At 43.8% G+C, this 21,972-nt stretch overlaps 1 protein-coding gene across 3 annotated transcripts in view; it reads right to left on the bottom strand.

Annotated features, from left to right (window-relative positions):
• Positions 1 to 21,972, bottom strand: part of trpa1b (transient receptor potential cation channel, subfamily A, member 1b) — a 91,649-nt gene that overhangs the window by 14,754 nt on the left and 54,923 nt on the right. For all 3 annotated transcript variants that reach the window (XR_011676517.1, XM_071414113.1, XM_071414114.1), the window contains exons 12-23: positions 18,701 to 18,870; positions 17,213 to 17,377; positions 15,201 to 15,315; positions 14,042 to 14,208; positions 13,408 to 13,498; positions 12,978 to 13,037; positions 12,644 to 12,742; positions 12,285 to 12,355; positions 10,900 to 11,059; positions 7,731 to 7,820; positions 7,106 to 7,275; positions 6,828 to 6,957 (exon numbers count right to left, since the gene is read on the bottom strand). Coding sequence is in view for 2 of the 3 variants with exons in the window: in XM_071414113.1 (XP_071270214.1) it covers positions 6,828 to 6,957; positions 7,106 to 7,275; positions 7,731 to 7,820; positions 10,900 to 11,059; positions 12,285 to 12,355; positions 12,644 to 12,742; positions 12,978 to 13,037; positions 13,408 to 13,498; positions 14,042 to 14,208; positions 15,201 to 15,315; positions 17,213 to 17,377; positions 18,701 to 18,870 (1,488 nt within the window). In the remaining variant the exon portion in view is untranslated. The remainder of the gene's footprint in view (positions 1 to 6,827; positions 6,958 to 7,105; positions 7,276 to 7,730; positions 7,821 to 10,899; positions 11,060 to 12,284; positions 12,356 to 12,643; positions 12,743 to 12,977; positions 13,038 to 13,407; positions 13,499 to 14,041; positions 14,209 to 15,200; positions 15,316 to 17,212; positions 17,378 to 18,700; positions 18,871 to 21,972) is intronic.

Here is a 21,972-nt window from a genome sequence, read left to right as displayed (position 1 = left end):
GGGCCGATTCCGGTGTGAGTTGTCTGGCCCAAATGTATTACTTGGGGCTCGGGCTGATTCCGGTGTGAGTTGTCTGGCCCAAATGTACTACTTGGGGCTCGGGGTGATTGGGGCTACTATCTGGCAGATGATTACACGGGCCGCTTTATATAATTAACATTTAATTTTCCATATTTTTTCATTGTTTCTGTGATAAAAAAAATACAACATTTAAATGATATTCTTTAAGAGTCCTTTTTAAGTAGTATTTTTTTATTTTGATACTTTGTGCAAGGAAATTAAGCAATTAAGCTTTAAACTTTGTGGATGGAGCCTCCTGAGTGGCGCAGCGTCGTCCGATTTAGGGGAGGGTTTGGCTGGCTGGGATGTTGTCACGTGACTGGGGGTATTCTAGTTTATTATTTCTATGTGGGGTTCTAGGTTATTATTTCTATGTTGGTGATTTGTATGATTCCCAGTTAGAGGCAGCTGGTAATCGTTGTCTCTAATTGGGGATCATATTTAAGTAGCTGTTTTTCCCACCTGTGTTTGTGGGATATTATTTTGTGTTTGTGCATGTGCACCACGTAGTCACGTTTAGTTGTTTGTTTATTTGATTTATTGTTTGGCTTAAGTTTCACTAAATAAAGATGTGGAACCCAGATCACGCTGCACGTTGGTCCGAGTATGCTTCCAGTGCTTCCAACGATCGTGACAGATGTCCTTGTCCCATCGCACTGTAGCGACTCCTGTGGCGGGCCAGGCGCTGTAACGATCGCAAGTGTAGGGTGTTTCCTGGAACACAAAAGTTTTTTGTGGATGAGTATAATTTGTACTAAATCGTGTCATTTTGTGAACATGTAATTACATTTGCATCGGGCCGCATCTGGGGGGATTCTGGTAAGATGCCGACAAAGTCGGGCTGAATTCCGGTAGACGAAACGAACCAATGTACTTGGGCCGAATCCGGGCAGTCATTCATTTTGATTCCGGGCTAAGTCCGACAGCTTTTTCCGGGCCGATTGAATCAGTTCCAGCCTCCCGGAAGAGGGACGGATCTGGGCCGAGTACTAATTGCTAGCTGGGTTTGCTCTCTGCAAGATTTTGTATATCTTCCCTATCATATGATTCCCTCAAGGTTGCTATGATGTCCAATATATTTCAAATTTAAATTCTTTAATATGTAACTATTAAGTTGTATTTGAAACGATCTACACTTGTCAGTCCGAAAATACTGTTCATTCTGTCCTGGGGAAATAAATGCATTTCCTGTTACCAAGTCATTTACTGTTTCTATGCCTTTAGTTTTCCATGTGGACCAATTTATCAGTGAATTCTGAAAAGCTATCTAAGGATTGTTCCGTAAGGTTGTGTTTTAAGGGAGTGATATTGGTTCTTGTAGAATATATTTCATTATCTTCCATATTGTTATAGTGTTCTATTGTTATAGTGTTCTATTGTTATAGTGTTCTATTGTTATAGTGTTCTATATATTGTTGTGGTGTTCTATTGTTTTGGGGTTCTATTGTTGTAGTGTTCTATTGGTGTAGTGTTCTATTGGTGTAGTGTTCTATTGGTGTAGTGTTCTATTGTTGTAGTGTTCTATTGTTGTAGTGTTCTATTGTTGTAGTGTTCTATTGTTGTAGTGTTCTATTGTTGTAGTGTTCTATTGCTCTTAACTATTTATTTGTTAATGTTGATAATGTTTATCTTTTGAAAATAGACACAAAAATATTCTGCGGATGAGCATGCACACCTTCAATATGTACCTATTTGTAGTGCATTTAACGATATGTTCCAAGTGAAAGCCTTGGGTAGCGAGTTGATACAATTCCAAGTTTGGAAGGTTAAAACCACCCTCAGACTTAGGAAGATGTTAAACTTTCCTTTTTATTCTATGAGTTTTATTTGCCCATATAGAGTCTATTATGATCGAGTATACTTGTTTAAAGAATGTCTTCGATGCAGTAATTAGTATTACCTAAAATAAATACAAAAACTTTGTCAGCCATGCCATTCTAAAGAGATTTATTCTACCTGTAAGATTTATGGGACGATTACTCAATTTAATTATCTTAATATATTTGTTGTCACTTTCAAGCATTCTAAGTATTTAATATTTGTTGTGGTCCACTTAACGGATTGCTGTAGACCTTGAGTTATTCTTTTTCTTTTTCCTATTGCCATTATTTCATTTTTTCCCACATTAATTTAACATTTTGAGATTTTTTAGTATTCTGAAAATATTTTTAGCAAAGCGGGCATTGAGTTTTCAATATTGGTCAGGTATATCAGGAGATAATCTGCAAATAAATTTAGTTTAGATTCTTGTTTACAAATACTGATGCCTGTTATGTTTGGATCCTGTCTAATTCTTTCTACAAGCGGTACAATTGCCAGGGAAATAGAATGGGGTAGAGGGGACATCCCTGTCTTGTGCCCCCTTTCTAAAGCAGTTTCATCAGATAATGTATTATTTATGTATCTTTCAGGTTTAGGACATTTATACAATATATTTTTCTAACATTTATTATTTCAGCTGGAAAGTTGAAAGCTTCCTCAGTTTTCAATAGAAAAGTTAATTCAAGACGGTCGAAAGCCTATCTATCTATTTGTTTGCCTATTGTATTAAATTGAAACATGTTCTTGTATTTGTTTGTAAGTGTCTATTTTTCATAAACCCAGTTCGATGGACATGTATCAAGTCTGGTAAGACTTTTGTCATTCTACTGCTTATAAGCTTTGAGGTTGATTTTATTGTCACAATTTATTGAATTTATGGGTCTATAATCAGCAGGGGACTCTCCAGATTTTCCTGGTTTAATATAACTGAAATAACTGTTTGATACATGGAACTAGGAAGTACTGAATTGAGTGACGTGTGTTGTCATTTATGAATGTTTTAACAGTATCTAATACTTATTCTTGACCGATCTGATTTTTTTTGTGATAATCTTTTGTCTCCTGATAATTGATTCAGATTTGAGTCTAAGAAGGATAGAGGATCAGTCCAACTGCTGTTTAATTCTGATTTATTTACATTTCCATACAAGCTTTTAAAATGTTCATTAATTGTGTTGTTTCTAATTACCGCTTTTGTATCTTTAATCTATTCAAATTATTACTGGTTTAGCATATATTAGTCTTGTGAGATCTGTGAGATATTTACCAGGTTTATTTTCCATCTGTAGCTGTTGGCAGTAAAAGTAAAAGATCGTATTCCTCCTGAAGTTCAGAAATTGTGTTCTTTTTTTTTTATGGTATTTTTCTAAGATAGCAATTACTTTGAATTTCTTACATTTTCATTTCTAAATCTGAGTTAACTTTTGCAGAATATGATATTATTCACCTAATGTACGCCTTAAAATCATCCCAAATTATACCAAATTTCCCAATACATTTGTAATGGTAAATGTTTATATTTTTTTAGTTTACGCATGTAACGCTTGTTCTCCTCCTCTTCGTCCGAAGAGGAGGAGTAGGGATCAGACCAACATGCAGCGGGTTTAGAAAACATAAGGAATTTATTAAACGACGAAACAACACTTGGAATAATACAAAATAACAAAACGAACGAAGACAGACCTGAACTAGAGAACTTACAAATAACACGAAGAACGCACGAACAGGTATAGACTACAAACAAATTCGCTACAGTCCCGTGTGGTACGCACATACATACAGACACGGAAGACAACCACCCACAAACAAACAGTGTGAACACCCTACCTTTATATGGTTCCCAATCAGAGGAAACGTCAAACACCTGTCTCTGATTGAGAACCATATAAGGCTAATTACAAACCCTAAACATAGAAACACAAAACATAGAATGCCCACCCCAACTCACGCCCTGACCAACTAAACACATACAAAAATAACAGACAACAGGTCAGGAACGTGACAACGCATTTAATACATTTTGGGTCTAGAAGATGCGCTCTGTTCATTCTCCAAATTCTGTCGCTAAGTTTATTTTCTACTGGTGTAATTAAACATGATACCAGAGAATAATACGATATCACTATATTATGATTTTTTTAACCAGTAAATTGTTGAATGCATTTTAGGAAATAAAAATAATAAATTATTGAAAAGCTTTTATTCTTTGAGAAAAAAAGGAGTGGTGTTTTGTAGTTGGGAACAGTAATCTCCAGGTGTCCTGTCAATTATTTGTAGAGATGACATTTTTCATCCTCATTGGAGGATCCCTAAATTTGCCTTTTTATGTCTGTCAATCTTATCGAATGTAAGATTTAGGTCACCTGCTAAAATAATAGTTCCTGTCTGGATTTGATCTAATACAGCTTGAATTCTATTTAAAAACACCAGATTTGCCCCTGGTGGGATATACAACGAAATTAATGTGTATTTTTCACCATGTAACGTACAATTCAACATTTGATTCAATAATAGCAAACAACAATAAAAATGTATATGTGTCTTGTATTTGTCTCCCCCAGTTCAGACATCAGTATCAAACATTTCCATTTCAAAAGCATGTCTTCTGTCCTCCATCTGTAGAAAAACTAGGAAGAGTTGATGAGCACTGAAAGGATGATATTAATAAACACTTGTGATAGCACCTTTTTTTCTAAGAGGGTACATCTACAACCAAAAATGCATTATTCGGCTGTCCCCATAGGAAAACTTTGAATAACCCCTTTTGGTTCCAAGTAGAACCATTTTTTGTTCCAGGTTTAATCCTTTCCACAGAGGGTTCTACATGGAACCCAAAATAGTTCTACCTGGAACCAAAAAGGGTTCTACATGGAACCAAAAAAGGGTTATCCTATGGGGACCGACACAGAAGCCTTTTGGAACCCTTTTTTCTAAGATCTTATTAGCAGTGTTGTGGTAGTTGAGACCCGTTAGTTGATTCCACTCACTCCAACATTTTGCCCTAATACAGTTGAATGACAAATGTCTTCTATCAAGCTTCTGGTGGCCTAGCCAATGGCTGACTTAGCTAGTTAGATTTATCTCCCCAGAGACCACCAAAGAAAAATCCTGATTGGATCTTTTTTTCCTCTTCAGTGTTAACTTTTTCCTTTCTAACAAAAACTGAATAGATAAAATCAGAACATAATTGAAAATAATAACATTCTAATTCTATTATTTTATAAATCATTAGCCTTTCTCTGAAAGTGTAGAAGGTCCTCCTTGTTCCCCACTGTGTTTGGGTTAGTGACAACTTGCAGAGTGGCTCTATTTTCCCAGCATGCATTTTGTTCACCATTCTGAATGTCTAAAGTATCCAAATGTTATATGGACACAGAAATATGGACACAGAAATACTGGACACAGAAATACTAGACACAGAAATACTGGACACAGAAATACTGGACACAGAAATATGGACACAGAAATATGGACATTTTGAACATTTATTATGGTGCCGGTTTACAAAATTATTGTATGGTCTTGAATTGGACTCGCATTTTTCTGGTCTCGGTCTTGACTTGGACCTCTCGTCGCCCTCTCGGTCTTGACTCAGTCTCACCCCCCTCTCCGGTATTGGTCTTGACTCTGACTCGATTCGCTCTGGTCTTGAATCGGTCAGTGGTATGTTGACCCTTGACCAGATCAAAAGCGTGTCCTCCATTACTCTGAAGCTGGTGTCTGGTTACTGCCTCAGCCTGCTGGGGCAGCTCCTGATATGGTGGAGGGGCCCCCACCAGGTTCTGTACGTAGCCTGTGAATTAAATAAAATATCATCACTCAAACATATATAGCCAGAAAAAGAACTTTCTCTAGTTCTGGAAGTAATTTATGTGCTAATAGAGGGACTTGTTACTACAGAATGAATTCAGACTGGCGACGCTGACGCCATTACTATGCAACCAGGTGTGTACGTTACTGAATGTTTGCTGACAAGCATGATGTTTTGGGCAGACGGAACCCTAGCTTCTAGAAAGCCAGCTCCGAACTTACAAATTCGGATAAGTTATCATGTCTTTGTCTGAGTTGAAATTAGTTGAGTAGCTAGCTAATGTTAGACAGCTAGCTAACATTAGCTAGCCAGTTCAAGTTGAAAAATGATTGAATGCAAGCTGGCTACATCCTACAATTATCTTGCAATCTATATAGTATCCAAGTTCCTTGATCTGTATTGACCCTAAATGCCAATGGCCTACAGCTAACATGAGCTATACACATCTTCCTCTGACATGCTAAATCACATTACATGTTAGCTTGATGTATTTAGCTAGCTACAGTTATCATTCTCCTTTCATCTGTGGTATCAAAGCTAGTCTGGCTCGTTAGCATGATCAAATAACGTTGTATAACCAAAGGTAGCTACTAGCTAGCTAGCTAGTACCAGCTATCTACTTAGCTAACATACTCACCAACACCAGTGGTTTGACTGTTGACAGGCACCGGAACTGACTGTGTCGGATGTAATCCATTCGTGGCCATCTAGCAACATTGTTGAAATGCATTGGAAGTTTGCACCAAGTTTATGGAAGCCCATTTTCACTCCTATTTGCAGAGGGAAATGTGTGTGTGCGTTGCACTCCTATGCAGACTTGGCAACGTGTTATTCTCTGGGCAATTGGTCATCATTGGCAAAAGTGTCCGTGTAAGTAATCCCTACCCAATCCTCCAGTACGCTGTGATAAAACTCACTTACAAAACTCAGTTTTGGACTCAACTGACTTCATGACCAAATGTTTCCTATTACACACTGTAGTCAATTTTGAACACTAGAATACTGTTTCTGACTCATATCGATGCCACAAAGGCTGCTTTCAAAAGGAGAAGCTGGTTTACCAAGGGCAGTTGACCTTTAAAAAAACGTTGTGTCATTTAAAATGAGGACCACTGTTTGTGATGTCTCTTCTCACCTGATTGAGCATGAGGGCATGGAAGACCAAGGCAAAAGCCAGCATCAGAAAGAAGAAGAGCAGTAGGATTTTCCACAACGTCTTCGCAATCTCGTTAAACATCACCACGTAAATCCCAAAGTGCTCAAACCTGGCAAGAGTAAACACAGGAAGGATTTTAATAACATTTGATATGTCCACTACTTACAATAGTCAAAAAAACCTAAGTAAAATTGTATTTTATTGTCAGTCTACACCGAGGATAGTCAGCTACATTGTTTTGGACAGTTAGTTAAAACCTTTGCAGATAGAAGAGGAAGCTAATCCAGGATTGAAAGACTGCCATCGCCCCAGCCTGCCAGAACCAAGACCCCTCAACGTTGAAGTACAGAGGGATGACAAAGAGAAGAGAGAAGATGGCCACGGTCCAGTCCTGATAGTTAATGGGATCCTTGAAGTAATTCAAACGCTATTGAGAGAAAACAAGAGAATGTCAGGTACACGTCTGAAACTCTACATTTTAGAATGAGCCTCCAATTGACTTTATTGCAAAACAAACAAACTTTACTTTAAATGTGAGTCCACATTTTGAAACCTACTGAAAATATTTTTGCTTTTGTATTAGCCCAATTGATCACACATGGAAGAACTGACAATATTTCACTGTATAACCAGCGGTTTCTGTATTAAAGCGTTATAACGCTTTTGACACCACCAATAAAGCAAGTTACACCAGCAAATTACACCAGCAACTAGCAAGTTACAGGCAATAACTGGCACCAGTCACCAGTAAACTGTATCGTTAAAGTTGTAAAGTTCATATTTTGGCACATTTGTACTGTGATAACACGTTTAAATGAGAGGATCCCCGTGATCCATCACGAGCGACGGGTCTTTATGACGGAGACGTTACTGAAGGGCTACCTGGTGGTACATCTGCGTCACTTCCTTCCCCATGGAATAAATGTTCATCACCAGCACCATCACCATGCAGCTGGACAGGAAGGAGCCGTGCTGTGGGGCAAAGGTCAAAGGTTGTCAGATTTAAAAGGAGAAGTTTACACAAAAACAAAAAACGTCTAAGTGATTCCATATATTGAAATTAGTTCAGTGGAGTTTGCCCTCTCCCACCTCTCTCTCCCTGGATTGCAGAACTGAGACAGCTGCAAAAAACGGGTCATGTGACACGTTATTGGATGCAAACCCTGCTCTGCTCCGTTGTCAGTGAATGCCTGATTCACAAATCCGCAAACTGTGGACAGATTAATTGTTTTATCGAAAGCGTACGGGCAAATTATCAATTTTTTGTTGTAAAAAGTACTATCGGTTTTGTGTCAGGATATGTGTACAGTACTTTTCCACCTAAAACATTTGCGATTATTTTACGTAGCGGACAGCCACAGCAGTGGAGATGGGTCACAACTGAGCATGTGTGCCCTCGTAGGGTAAACTCTGGTCACGATATGCCCTTAAATGGAGCTTGATGCCACAGTTTTATTTGGTGGGAGAAGGAGCTGGTTCAGAAGTTGCTAAGAGTTCAGCCTATCGGCATGTAAAGTTAGTTATACAAAGTGCAAAAAGAGACAGTAGCAAGAGCAAGCTGGTGTTTGGTCCCCAATACAGGAAATCAAGGGGAGAAGGCCCCAAATGTAACCGTTTGCCGGTAAAAGACACAGAGATGCAAAAAGATGGTTAGTAGCAATTAGAAATAGCAAATACGATGTACAAACTACTGCAGGCAACATTACATTGCTGCGTGTGTGTAATAGCGCTTCAGCGACGATGCGTATGAACTAACTCTAGCTCTCTGCTGCTGCGGTAGTCAGCTTTTACATAATGATGTAAAATTATCACAAATATTTTAGGTGGAAAATTACAAAACTTGTCTAAAGTCACACCTGCTGTGTCCTTAATGGCACCCTATTCCCTTTATGGTGCAATACATTCAATCAGAGACCTATGGGGCCTGACCAGAGACCTATGGGGCCTGACCAGAAACCCCATGGGCCCTGACCAGAAACCTACGGGCCCTGACCAGAAACCTACGGGCCCTGACCAGAAACCTACGGGCCCTGACCAGAAACCTACGGTGCCTGACCAGAAACCTACGGTGCCTGACCAGAAACCTACGGTGCCTGACCAGAGACCTACGGTGCCTGACCAGAGACCTATGGGGAGTGACCAGAGACCTATGGGGCCTGACCAGAGACCTATGGGGCCTGACCAGAGACCTATGGGCCCAGACCAGAAACCTACGGGCCCAGACCAGAGACCTATGGGGCCTGACCAGAAACCTACGGTGCCTGACCAGAGACCTACGGTGCCTGACCAGAGACCTATGGTGCCTGACCAGAGACGTACGGGGTCTGACCAGAGACGTACGGGGTCTGACCAGAAACCTACAAAGACATGCGAGCCCTGACCAGAGACCTATGTGTTCTGACCAGAGACCTGCGGGCCCTGACCAGAAACCTGCGGGGTCTGACCAGAAACCTACAGACCTACAAAGACATGTGAGCCCTGACCAGAAACCTATGGGTTCTGACCAGAGACGTACGGGTTCTGACCAGAGACGTACGGGGCCTGACCAGAGACGTACGGGGCCTGACCAGAGACGTACTGGGCCTGACCAGAGACGTACGGGGCCTGACCAGAGACGTACGGGGCCTGACCAGAGACGTACTGGGCCTGACCAGAGACGTACTGGGCCTGACCAAAGACGTACTGGGCCTGACCAAAGGCGTACGGGGCCTGACCAGAGGCGTACGGGGCCTGACCAGAGGCGTACGGGGCCTGACCAGAGGCGTACGGGGCCTGACCAGAGACGTACGGGGCCTGACCAGAGACGTACGGGGCCTGACCAGAGACGTACGGGGCCTGACCAGAGACGTACGGGGCCTGACCAGAGACGTACGGGGCCTGACCAGAGACGTACGGGACCTGGCCAGAGACGTACGGGGCCTGACCAGAGACGTACGGGGCCTGACCAGAGACGTACGGGGCCTGACCAGAGACGTACGGGGCCTGACCAGAGACGTACGGGGCCTGACCAGAGACGTACGGGACCTGGCCAGAGACGTACGAGGCCTGACCAGAGACGTACGGGGCCTGACCAGAGACGTACGGGGCCTGACCAGAGACGTACGGGGCCTGACCAGAGACGTACGGGGCCTGACCAGAGACGTACGGGGCCGGACCAGAGTAGTGCCCCATATAGTGAACAGGGTGCCATTTCGAACCCAGCCAATGATCTGGTCAACAAGGTCACATGACTGTATCCTCCTCCTTCTGGGGAATGAGTGATGTGTGATGACATCACCCTGACTGCATCCCAAATGGCGCCCTATTCACTATATAGTGCACTACTTAGAGACAGTTGTAATGTATGAATCGACTCAATAACCTGCAACCATGACTAATGGGAACCTGTCTTTCTATAGCAGCATTTCCCAAACTTGGTCCTGGCTACATCAATGGGTGCACGTTTAGTTTTTTTGCCCTAATCTTGATGAGGTGATTAGGCTATTTGAATCAGGTGTGTTGTGCTAGGGCAAACATCGAAATGTGAGACCCTTTGGGTCCCCGGGACTAAGTTTGAGAAACCTTGTCTATAGCAGTGTGTTGTTTATGTAGCGTATACTAGCGAATGCATAATCCATATCACTTCCATTCAACTGTTTGACCACTAGACCTGTACTAAGGCACGTTGTGAGAATCATGTCAATTTTATTCCCACTAGTAAATTGATACTAGCCAATCCATTATGGCAAGGTCTCCCCCCATGCACTCGCTTTCTTTTGTTTGTTAAAACACAAAAGCATCTGCTCCTTTCATTACAATTCCTCCTAACACACGCGCGCACACACACACACACACACACACACACACACACACACACACACACACACACACACACACACACACACACACACACACACACACACACACACACACACACACACACACACACACACACACACACACACACACACACACACACACACACACACACACACACACACACACACCATTACAGCCGAGCCCACAGCACCTGGCATTTGACAGCCATGCAGCGAGTATTAGTGTACAGTACCTCTTTGAAGGAAATGGGCACCATGGTGACAGCTGTGGTGTTGTCAGGGTCGGTGTATTCCAGGCTGGGTCTCAGGCTCACTATGAGGTGGGTGAGAGGAAGCAGACCCAGCAGGTATACAAACAGGTTCAGAAGGTGAGCAGCGCTCCCGTAGGCCACCCTGGAGTTAGGAAATAGAAGAATCATTAAAGCCTAATGGGCCCTGGTCGAAATCAGTGTACTGTTTAGCAGGGGTTGGAACCGGTTCAGGGAACAGAACCGAAAACTGGAACAAAATTCAAGGAAGAGAAACGGAACCTGAAACGAAAGTGATCCATACTGTTCTGGAACAGAAATGTTATTTTTAAAGGCATTTGAACCGGTCAATAACATTCTTTAATGCTTGTACCGTGTTTGTGCTGCTACCTTGTTGTGTTGTGTTTCTACCATGCTGTGTTGTCATGTTTTGCTGCCATTCTGTGTTGTTGTCTTAGGTCTCTCTTTATGTAGTGTTGTGGTGTCTCTTTTGCGGTGATGTGTTTTAATCCCAGCCTTCGTCCCCCCAGGAGGCCTTTTGCCTCTTGGAGGCCGTCATTGTGAATATGAATTTGTTTAAATCAAGTTTAAATACAAATAAAGTTAAATGTTCCAGGCAATTTTTTATACTCACAGAAAAAAATGCAACAAAGCACCTATGCAAAGCCAGCGTCTGCCTGCAAGCTAAAAATCTTTGCCAGTGTGTGTGAGCCCCTCCCCTCTGAAGCGTAGACTACTGTAGCCCCTCCCCCCTCCGAAGCGTAGACTAATGTAGCCCCTCCCCCCTCTGAAGCGTAGACTAGTGTAGCCCCTCCCCCCTCTGAAGCATAGACTACTGTAGCCCCTCCCCCCTCTGAAGCATAGACTACTGTAGCCCCTCCGAAGCGTAGACTACTGTGGCCCCGCCCCCCTCTGAAGCGTAGACTACTGTAGCCCCGCCCCCCTCTGAAGCATAGACTACTGTAGACTACTGTAATTCAGATGATGTCATAACAAGATGCCCAGCGCTTCAAGCCTCCACCCTCAATCCACTCTCGCTCTCATCTTGCGCCATAGGCTACACGTGTCTGTCCATCACGCATGTAAACAACTACCATGCCTGCTTGATTCACACTGATTGGTGAAGTAGTTTAATGAGCACATTTTCTTTTTAAACAACATGATTTTACAGGTTAAAAAGGACTGATATAAACCAGTACTTTTTTGGGGGGGGTCCCGAACCGGATCAGAACTTTATTTTGCTGGCCGGAACAGTGGAAAGGATCTTCCAAACAAATGGTGGATCTGTTTAAAATGAAACGATTGGGAAATAATTTCGGTTCCAACCCCTGCTATACGGAATAGGGTCCTAGATTACTGTAAATACTGACCACTTCATTTCCAGGTATTTCTTGCAGACGGGGTGTGAGAGGAGCTCTATGCGGTTGTATTTCACCATGGCCTGAGAGAGAGAATAACAGGTTGGTGAGTATTTGGATCATTGCATCGGATAATAATAAAAAAATTGAACTCTAGCACACTGGTGATCTTGATGCTTCCAACAGGATCTTTTGTACACCAACGTTTCTGTCTCAATAGACCTTCACCGGGCTGTTTTACAGAGAGGTGAAACCCCCGTTCTCGTTAGAACAGGAGCTCACTGTTCTGAACGGTACAGGCTTGCTTTTACACTAAATCTACAATAGAAACGGAGGTAAAAAACAGTCTACTGTTCTTGTATAGTTCTTACATTCAGAGTGGCCAGAGGCTGGATCTTCAAGCCTTTGTCTACCTTTGCATGCTTCGTCAGCGCTATTGGAGCCTGAAGCCACTGGAAATTGTAGTCGATCTACACAAAAAGAAAGAAAACAACATTTGAAATTGTAAGAAATGTTCAGATTTCTTACAAAATTCCAGTATCTTTCCCAAAATCCTTCAGGTTTTCCATGAAATTCTGGAAGATTCCCGGAATCTAGTGGGAATACGCAGGGAAATAGGGAACAACAAAGATTTCTGGATTTTTTTGTGTAAAAGTTAACTGTCATTTTGCATCCCTAGTATTAAGTGTATATGGTAGAACTCACATGGTAGTCAGGACTTCTGGTATCGTCGTCTGATTCTCGAATGCAGCGATCCAGAAGGTACTTAACAGGTACAGGGAGATGAGGTGAAATCACCTGGTTAACCTCCTGGTTAAGCTAATGGTCACTTGGGATTTTCCTCCACGTTTATGTATTTGCAACAGTCAATGCACAAGCATATTATCACAAACCCCTTTTTTTTAATCAACTAAGTTGACTGAGAACTTCTAGTTTTCAGTAATGACATGGGGGATATAATATATTTGTTCTCAGGACACCCATTAAATCAAATCAAATGTTATTTTGTCAAATACAGTAGGATACATGTTTCTCTCATTTCTCAACATGTTTCTTCCTTCACCTACTTAAAAAAAAGTCGATGCTCGAACGTATCCTCACTAACCCCTATTTTACCAAGAAATTTGAAGCAAACCTTGCAAGACTCTGGCAGCAAGTCAACCAGGTCCAACACTGGACAACGACAGCCAGCATCACGTTTGAACATACTCAGGATGTGATTACATCTAGAAAACACAAACAACAAACACATGAACATGTCTTTATCTGGAAGGGCCCAAGTCTGTGATCCTCTCCTTATGATTGGACCAGGAGAAACCCATTGGCAGAGAAAGGTTAAGGACCACTAGACTAGGGTTATAAAATCCCAAGTCTGTGATCCTCTCCTTATGATTGGACCAGGAGAAACCCATGGCAGAGAACGGTTAAGGACCACTAGACTAGAATTGTAAAATTACAGTCACATTCCCAAAACCTGCAGGATTTCCAGAAATCCTGTTTGGAAGACTATAGAGTTCCTTCTTATTCCCTATTAATTCCAGGAAACTTCCATCTCGGATTTGATCTTTTTAGAAAAACCTAGGAATTTTGGGTAAATCACCAGAATTTTGCAACCCTAAGCCCACTGGACTAACCCATTGGTCCCCTAACACTGCTCACTGCACCGTGGCTGCCCCCTGCTCCAACCTCTGTCTTTTTAAAGGGGTCGGGTACAAAGCAGAAGAATTTCCGGCGACTGGATCAATAAAGTATTCGTTTTCTGGACTGACCTGTCGCTGTCGATGATGGCATTAATCACGTCCTTCCTCCCATGTTGCAGTGCTTCGTGGAAGAAGGAGGCGTGGTTCTTGTTGAGGCTGATCTCCGCCCCTCTCTGCAGCAGCAGTCTCACCGCTGCTACATGGCCCTCCCGGGCTGCCAAGTGCAGCGCAGTGCTCTGACCACAACAACAACAACAACACGATTTGTGAATTCAAATCATCACCGAACCAACACATCACCAGGCACGTTTATCCATTCATTCATTAAGAAGTATCTGAAGAATAAAAGCCTTTAAAAATGAATAATTTGGTTTCCAAAGAGGGTGCTTATTGCTGTTAGAATGTCTGGCTAGGCTACATTTCATGATTGTTTTGTTTTGTGTTTAGTTTTATTTTTTATACACGGTGGCTATAAACTGAATTATGTATACAAATTGATTTGTCCTGAAACATAAATGTTGTCTGAATGAAGCATAAAGGTTGTCTGAATGAAACATAAAGGTTGTCTGAATGAAGCATAAAGGTTGTCTGAATGAAGCATAAAGGTTGTCTGAATGAAGCATAAAGGTTGTCTGAATGAAGCATAAAGGTTGTCTGAATGAAGCATAAAGGTTGTCTGAATGAAACATAAATGTTGTCTGAATGAAACAAAGGTTGTCTGAATGAAACATAAAGGTTGTCTGAATGAAGCATAAAGGTTGTCTGAATGAAGCATAAAGGTTGTCTGAATGAAGCATAAAGGTTGTCTGAATGAAACAAATGTTGTCTGAATGAAGCATAAAGGTTGTCTGAATGAAGCATAAAGGTTGTCTGAATGAAACATAAATGTTGTCTGAATGAAGCATAAAGGTTGTCTGAATGAAGCATAAATGTTGTCTGAATGAAACATAAAGGTTGTCTGAATGAAGCATAAAGGTTGACTGAATGAAACATAAAGGTTGTCTGAATGAAACATAAAGGTTGTCTGAATGAAGCATAAAGGTTGTCTGAATGAAACATAAAGGTTGTCTGAATGAAACATAAAGGTTGTCTGAATGAAACATAAATGTTGTCTGAATGAAACATAAAGGTTGTCTGAATGAAACATAAAGGTTGTCTGAATGAAACATAAAGGTTGTCTGAATGAAGCATAAAGGTTGTCTGAATGAAGCATGAAGGTTGACTGAACCCCATCCTCATCCAGCTTGTCCAGTAGTTTGATGTTGGTGGCCAGGACAATCTTCATGGTCTGGGTGTACCCCTCGGCCGCCGCATGGTGTAAACAGGTCCTCCCTTTGTAATCACTAAGGAAGAGAGAGACAGACTGACAGACAGCACTGAGGAATAGACGGACAGACAGACAGCACTGAGGAATAGACAGACTGACAGACAGACAGACTGACAGCACTAAGGAATAGAGAGATACAGACAGACAGACATACTGACAGCAATTAACATAGGGATGTTCCACCCATCACTGTTGACCCACCCACTGATGTTCCACCCATCACAGTTGACCCACCCACTGATGTTCCACCCACTGATGTTCCACCCATCACTGTTGACCCACCCACTGATGTTCCACCCATCACTGTTGACCCACCCACTGATGTTCCACCCATCACAGTTGACCCACCCACTGATGTTCCACCCACTGATGTTCCACCCATCACTGTTGACCCACCCACTGATGTTCCACCCATCACTGTTGACCCACCCACTGATGTTCCACCCATCACTGTTGACCCACCCACTGATGTTCCACCCACTGATGTTCCACCCATCACTGTTGACCCACCCACTGATGTTCCACCCATCACTGTTGACCCACCCACTGATGTTCCACCCACTGATGTTCCACCCATCACTGTTGACCCACCCACTGATGTTCCACCCATCACAGTTGACCCACCCACTGATGTTCCACCCACTGATGTTCCACCCATCACTGTTGACCCACCCACTGATGTTCCACCCATCACTGTTGACCCACCCACTGATGTTCCACCCATCACAGTTGACCCACCCACTGATGTTCCACCCACTGATGTTCCACCCATCACTGTTGACCCACCCACTGATGTTCCACCCATCACAGTTGACCCACCCACTGATGTTCCACCCATCACTGTTGACCCACCCACTGATGTTCCACCCACTGATGTTCCACCCATCACTGTTGACCCACCCACTGATGTTCCACCCATCACTGTTGACCCACCCACTGATGTTCCACCCACTGATGTTCCACCCACTGATGTTCCACCCATCACTGTTGACTCACCCACTGATGTTCCACCCATCACTGTTGACCCACCCACTGTTGACCCACCCACTGATGTTCCACCCACCCACTGTTGTTCCACCCACCCACTGTTGACCCACCCACTGTTGACCCACCCACTGATGTTCCACCCACTGTTGACCCACCCACTGATGTTCCACCCACTGATGTTCCACCCATCACAGTTGATCCACCCACTTCTTTTGCAACGCCCACTTTCAGACACGCTCCAGGTATGCAGTCAGCCATACTTGGAGTCATGGGTACCTGCAATGTCCGCCAGTCTACCCATTATGTCATCATTGACATGAACGGGGGATGCCAGTTCTACTCCTTCTATTTCTACGGGGTGCTAACTTTCCCAAAATGCACAGGTCTCCCAAAAATCCTGGTTGAAGAAATTCCCAGATGTCCTGCGTGTTCCCTCCTGATACTGGTAATATTCCCGCTGGGATTTCTGGTATAGCAGGAACTTTTGGGACATTTTACAGAAATGTTGGTGACCCTACTCCTAAGCCGATATTTACAGATTGACGTGAGGATCTGTTGCAAAACCTTTAGAGGCATAATCAGTGCCAAAAAACAGAACAGCTGTCTTCATAACTATGACAAGACCACCACCAACATGACCCTGGGAGAAGCTGCCATCTCCACCAGGATGGGCAGAAGAGGCACCAGCATCAGCAACAGGGCCTAGTAATGTACAGTACCAAAAACAGAGCAGCTGTCTTCATAACTATGACAAGACCACCACCAACATGACCCTGGGAGAAGCTGCCATCTCCACCAGGATGGGCAGAAGAGGCACCAGCATCAGTAACAGGGCCTAGTAATGTACAGTACCAAAAACAGAGCAACTGTCTTCATAACTACAAACAGTAGACCTGGTAATGTACAGATGATGTTAGTGTTAATACCAGTGAAAGAGGGCTCCTTTACGAAGCAGCAGCTCCACCACCTTGGTGTGCCCCCCTCCAGAGGCCAGGTGTAGGGGGGTCAGGCCTCTCTCGTCCCCCTCATTCAGCAGACGGGAGTCTGTGATGGTCTCCAGTAGACGCTGGCAGGTGTTGACACGACCATACCTGATGAGAGTGCGAAGAGGAGAGGAGGGTTAAGGGGTTTACCTGGTGTTAATACAACATAGTATGTTACCCTACTAATAACACCACTGACTGGGCAGTGAAGGTTAGCCTAATATGTTACCCTACTAATAACACCACTGACTGGGCAGTGAAGGTTAGCCTAGTATGTTACCCTACTAATAACACCACTGACTGGGCAGTGAAGGTTAGCCTAGTATATTACCCTATTAATAACACCACTGACTGGGCAGTGAAGGTTAGCCTAGTATGTTACCCTATTAATAACACCACTGACTGGGCAGCGAAGGTTAGCCTAGTATATTACCCTATTAATAACACCACTGACTGGGCAGTGAAGGATAGCCTAGTATGTTACCCTACTAATAACACCACTGACTGGGCAGCGAAGGTTAGCCTAGTATATTACCCTATTAATAACACCACTGACTGGGCAGTGAAGGTTAGCCTAGTATGTTACCCTATTAATAACACCACTGATTGGGCAGCGAAGGTTAGCCTAGTATATTACCCTATTAATAACACCACTGACTGGGCAGCGAAGGTTAGCCTAGTATGTTACCCTATTAATAACACCACTGACTGGGCAGTGAAGGTTAGCCTAGTATGTTACCCTATTAATAACACCACTGACTGGGCAGCGAAGGTTAGCCTAGTATGTTACCCTATTAATAACACCACTGACTGGGCAGCGAAGGTTAGCCTAGTATGTTACCCTATTAATAACACCACTGACTGGGCAGTGAAGGTTAGCCTAGTATGTTACCCTATTAATAACACCACTGACTGGGCAGCGAAGGTTAGCCTAATATGTTACCCTATTAATAACACCACTGACTGGGCAGCGAAGGTTAGCCTAGTATGTTACCCTATTAATAACACCACTGACTGGGCAGTGAAGGTTAGCCTAGTATGTTACCCTATTAATAACACCACTAACTGGGCAGTGAAGGTTAGCCTAGTATGTTACCCTATTAATAACACCACTGACTGGGCAGTGAAGGTTAGCCTAGTATATTACCCTATTAATAACACCACTGACTGGGCAGCGAAGGTTAGCCTAGTATGTTACCCTATTAATAACACCACTGACTGGGCAGTGAAGGTTAGCCTAGTATGTTACCCTATTAATAACACCACTGACTGGGCAGCGAAGGTTAGCCTAATATGTTACCCTATTAATAACACCACTGACTGGGCAGTGAAGGTTAGCCTAGTATATTACCCTATTAATAACACCACTGACTGGGCAGAAAAGTGTAGGGCAGACTTGTATATAACCCCACTAGGCCTAACACCACTCACTGGGCAGCGAAGTGCAGGGCAGACTTCTTGTCCTTGGACTTGCGGTCCAGAGACACCTGTAGAACCAGGATGTTCTTGACAGATTCGTGGATTCCCAGTCTGCAGGCGTAGTGGAGAGGAGTACATCCCTTGTTGTCCTCGTTACTCAACAGATCCTTCACACTGCTGTGCTGTAAGGGGGCAGGACACACACACACACACATAAACACTTGATCCCTGACTTCCCAATAGCAGGTAGACAGATGCTGTCTGCCTTCCAAAGGGTCTGCTGAAGTCTGTTATCTGTGCTTCACTGTTTAAGAGGCTACAGCAGATCACTGAGACGCTTGGCAAAGCTCTAAATGGTTTTGGCACAGAGCGATGGTAATATAGTTCAACAGCCAGCCTTGGTGCCCCTCCCAAACAGCACCCTATTCCCTTTATAGTGCACTTCTTTCTTCCAGATCGGGTCAAAAGTAGTGCACTATAAAGGGACTAATGTGCCATTTAGGATGCACCCTATTGGACTCTAGGAACAGACTCTAAATGGTTTGTAGAGGTAGAGATTGTTAGCTGGCAGAAAATTAATGGTGGCAGAAAGCGGTACGCTATCCCACCTTTAATGTTTATGCCTTTCCCTAACTTCGAAAAACTAGTGTAGTTGCTTTTACGTAACCTTCCTTCCTAACCCTTACCATGACCTCAGTGAAATTATACAGTGTCTAAAATAAATTCAATGTTATCCGTGACTTGCTTTGTAAACAACAGGTGTAGACTAATATAGTGAAAAGGTTAATTACGGATCTTCTCAACAATACAGAGAGAAATATAAAGAGAAAAATAATAGAAAGATAACAACAAGAGGAATAAATAAACAATGACGAGCGATAACTTGGCTATATAGACGGGGTACCAGTACCGAGTCAATGTGCAACGTACGAGGTAATTAAGGTAACTATGTACATATAGGTAGGGATAAAGTGACTAGGCTACAGGATACATAATAAAAGGTAACAGCAGTGTATGTGATGAGTCAAAAGAGTTGAGTGCAAAAAGAGTCCATGCAGATAGTCTGGGTCGTTATTTGGTTAACTATATGACTAACTATTTAGTAGTCTTATGTCTTGGAGGTAGAAGCTGTTCAGGGTCCTGTAGGTTCCAGACTTGATGCATCGGTACCGCTTGCCGTGCGGTAGCAGAGAGAACAGTCTATGACTTGGGTGGCTGGAGTCTTTGTCAATTTTTAGGGCCTTCCTCTGACACCGCCTGGTATAGAGGTCCTGGATTGCAGGGAGCTCGGCCCCAGTGATGTGCTGGGCCGTACACACTACCCTCCGTAACGCTTTGCAGTCAGATGCCAAGCAGTTGGCATACCAAGTGGTGATGCATCAAGTCAAGATGCTCTCAGTGGTACAGCTGTAGAACTTTCTGAGGATCTGTTGGCCCATGCCAAATCTTTTAAGACTCCTGGAAGGAAGAGGTGTTGTCAGGCCTTCTTTATGACGGTGTTGGTGTGTGTGTGGACAATGATAAATGGGTGCGTGCTCGGCCCTTTGTTTCCTGTAGTCCACAATCAGCTCTTTTGTCTTGCCGATGTTGAGAGAGAGGTTGTTGTCCTGGCACCACACTGCCAAGCCACTCACCTCCCTATATGCTGTCTCATCGTCATCGGTGATGAGTCCAACCATGTTGTGTCGTCAGCAAACTTAATGATCGTGTTGGAGTCATGTGCGGCCAAGCAGTTGTGGGTGAACAGGGAGTACAGAAGGGGACTAAACACACACCCCTGAAGGGCGCCAGTGTTGAGGGTCAGCGTGGGGGATGTGTTGTTGCCTACCCTTACCACCTCGGGCGGCCGGTTAGAAAGTCCAGGATCCAGTTGCAGAGGGAGGTGTTCATTCCCAGGGTCCTGAGTTTAGTGATGAGCTTGGAGAGCACTATGGTGTTGAACGTTGAGCTATAGTCAATAAACAGCATTCACACGTAGGTGTTCCTCTTGCCCAGGTGGGAGAAGGCAGTGTGGAGTGTAATAGAGATGGCTTAATCTGTGGATCTGTTGGGGCGGTATGAATAGGAGTGGGTCCAGGGTGTCTGGGATGATGGCGTTGATGTGAGCCATGACCAGCCTTTCAAAGCATTTCATGGAAACAGATGTGAGTGCAATGGGGCGATAGTCATTTAGATTGGTTACGTTGGCGTTCTTTGGCACAGGGACTATTATGGTCTGCTTGAAACATGTAGATATTACAGACTGGGACAGGGAGAGTTTGAAAATGTCCGTGAAGACACTTGCCAGTTGGTTAGCGCATACTCGGAGTATGACAGACTGGGTCAGGGAGATGCCAGCTGGTCAGTGCATGCTCTGAGTATGATATTACAGACTGGGTCAGGGAGAGGCCAGCTGATCAGGGCATGCTCTGAGTATGATATTACAGACTGGGTCAGGGAGAGGCCAGCTGGTCAGGGCATGCTCTGAGTATGATATTACAGACTGGGTCAGGGAGAGGCCAGCTGGTCAGGGCATGCTCTGAGTATGATATTACAGACTGGGTCAGGGAGAGGCCAGCTGGTCAGGGCATGCTCTGAGTATGATATTACAGACTGGGTCAGGGAGAGGCGAGATGGTCAGGGCATGCTCTGAGTATGATATGACAGACTGGATCAGGGAGAGGCCAGCTGGTCAGGGCATGCTCTGAGTATGATATTACAGACTGGGTCAGGGAGAGGCCAGCTGATCAGGGCATGCTCTGAGTATGATATTACAGACTGGATCAGGGAGAGGCCAGATGGTCAGGGCATGCTCTGAGTATGATATGACAGACTGGATCAGGGAGAGGCGAGATGGTCAGGGCATGCTCTGAGTATGATATTACAGACTGGGTCAGGGAGAGGCGAGATGGTCAGGGCATGCTCTGAGTATGATATGACAGACTGGATCAGGGAGAGGCGAGATGGTCAGGGCATGCTCTGAGTATGATATTACAGACTGGATCAGGGAGAGGCGAGATGGTCAGGGCATGCTCTGAGTATGATATGACAGACTGGATCAGGGAGAGGCGAGATGATCAGGGCATGCTCTGAGTATGATATTACAGACTGGATCAGGGAGAGGCCAGCTGGTCAGGGCATGCTCTGAGTATGATATTACAGACTGGGTCAGGGAGAGGCCAGCTGGTCAGGGCATGCTCTGAGTATGATATTACAGACTGGGTCAGGGAGAGGCCAGCTGGTTAGCGCATTCTCAGAGTATGCTAATCCGTCTAGCCCTGAGGTCTTGTGTTAACCTGTTTAAA

This window comes from Salvelinus alpinus, chromosome 8 (assembly GCF_045679555.1).
Source record: "Salvelinus alpinus chromosome 8, SLU_Salpinus.1, whole genome shotgun sequence".
Classification (NCBI taxonomy): Eukaryota; Metazoa; Chordata; class Actinopteri; order Salmoniformes; family Salmonidae; genus Salvelinus; species Salvelinus alpinus.
Note: the sequence above shows the minus strand (reverse complement) of the source record. Positions and strands in the feature narration are given on the sequence as shown.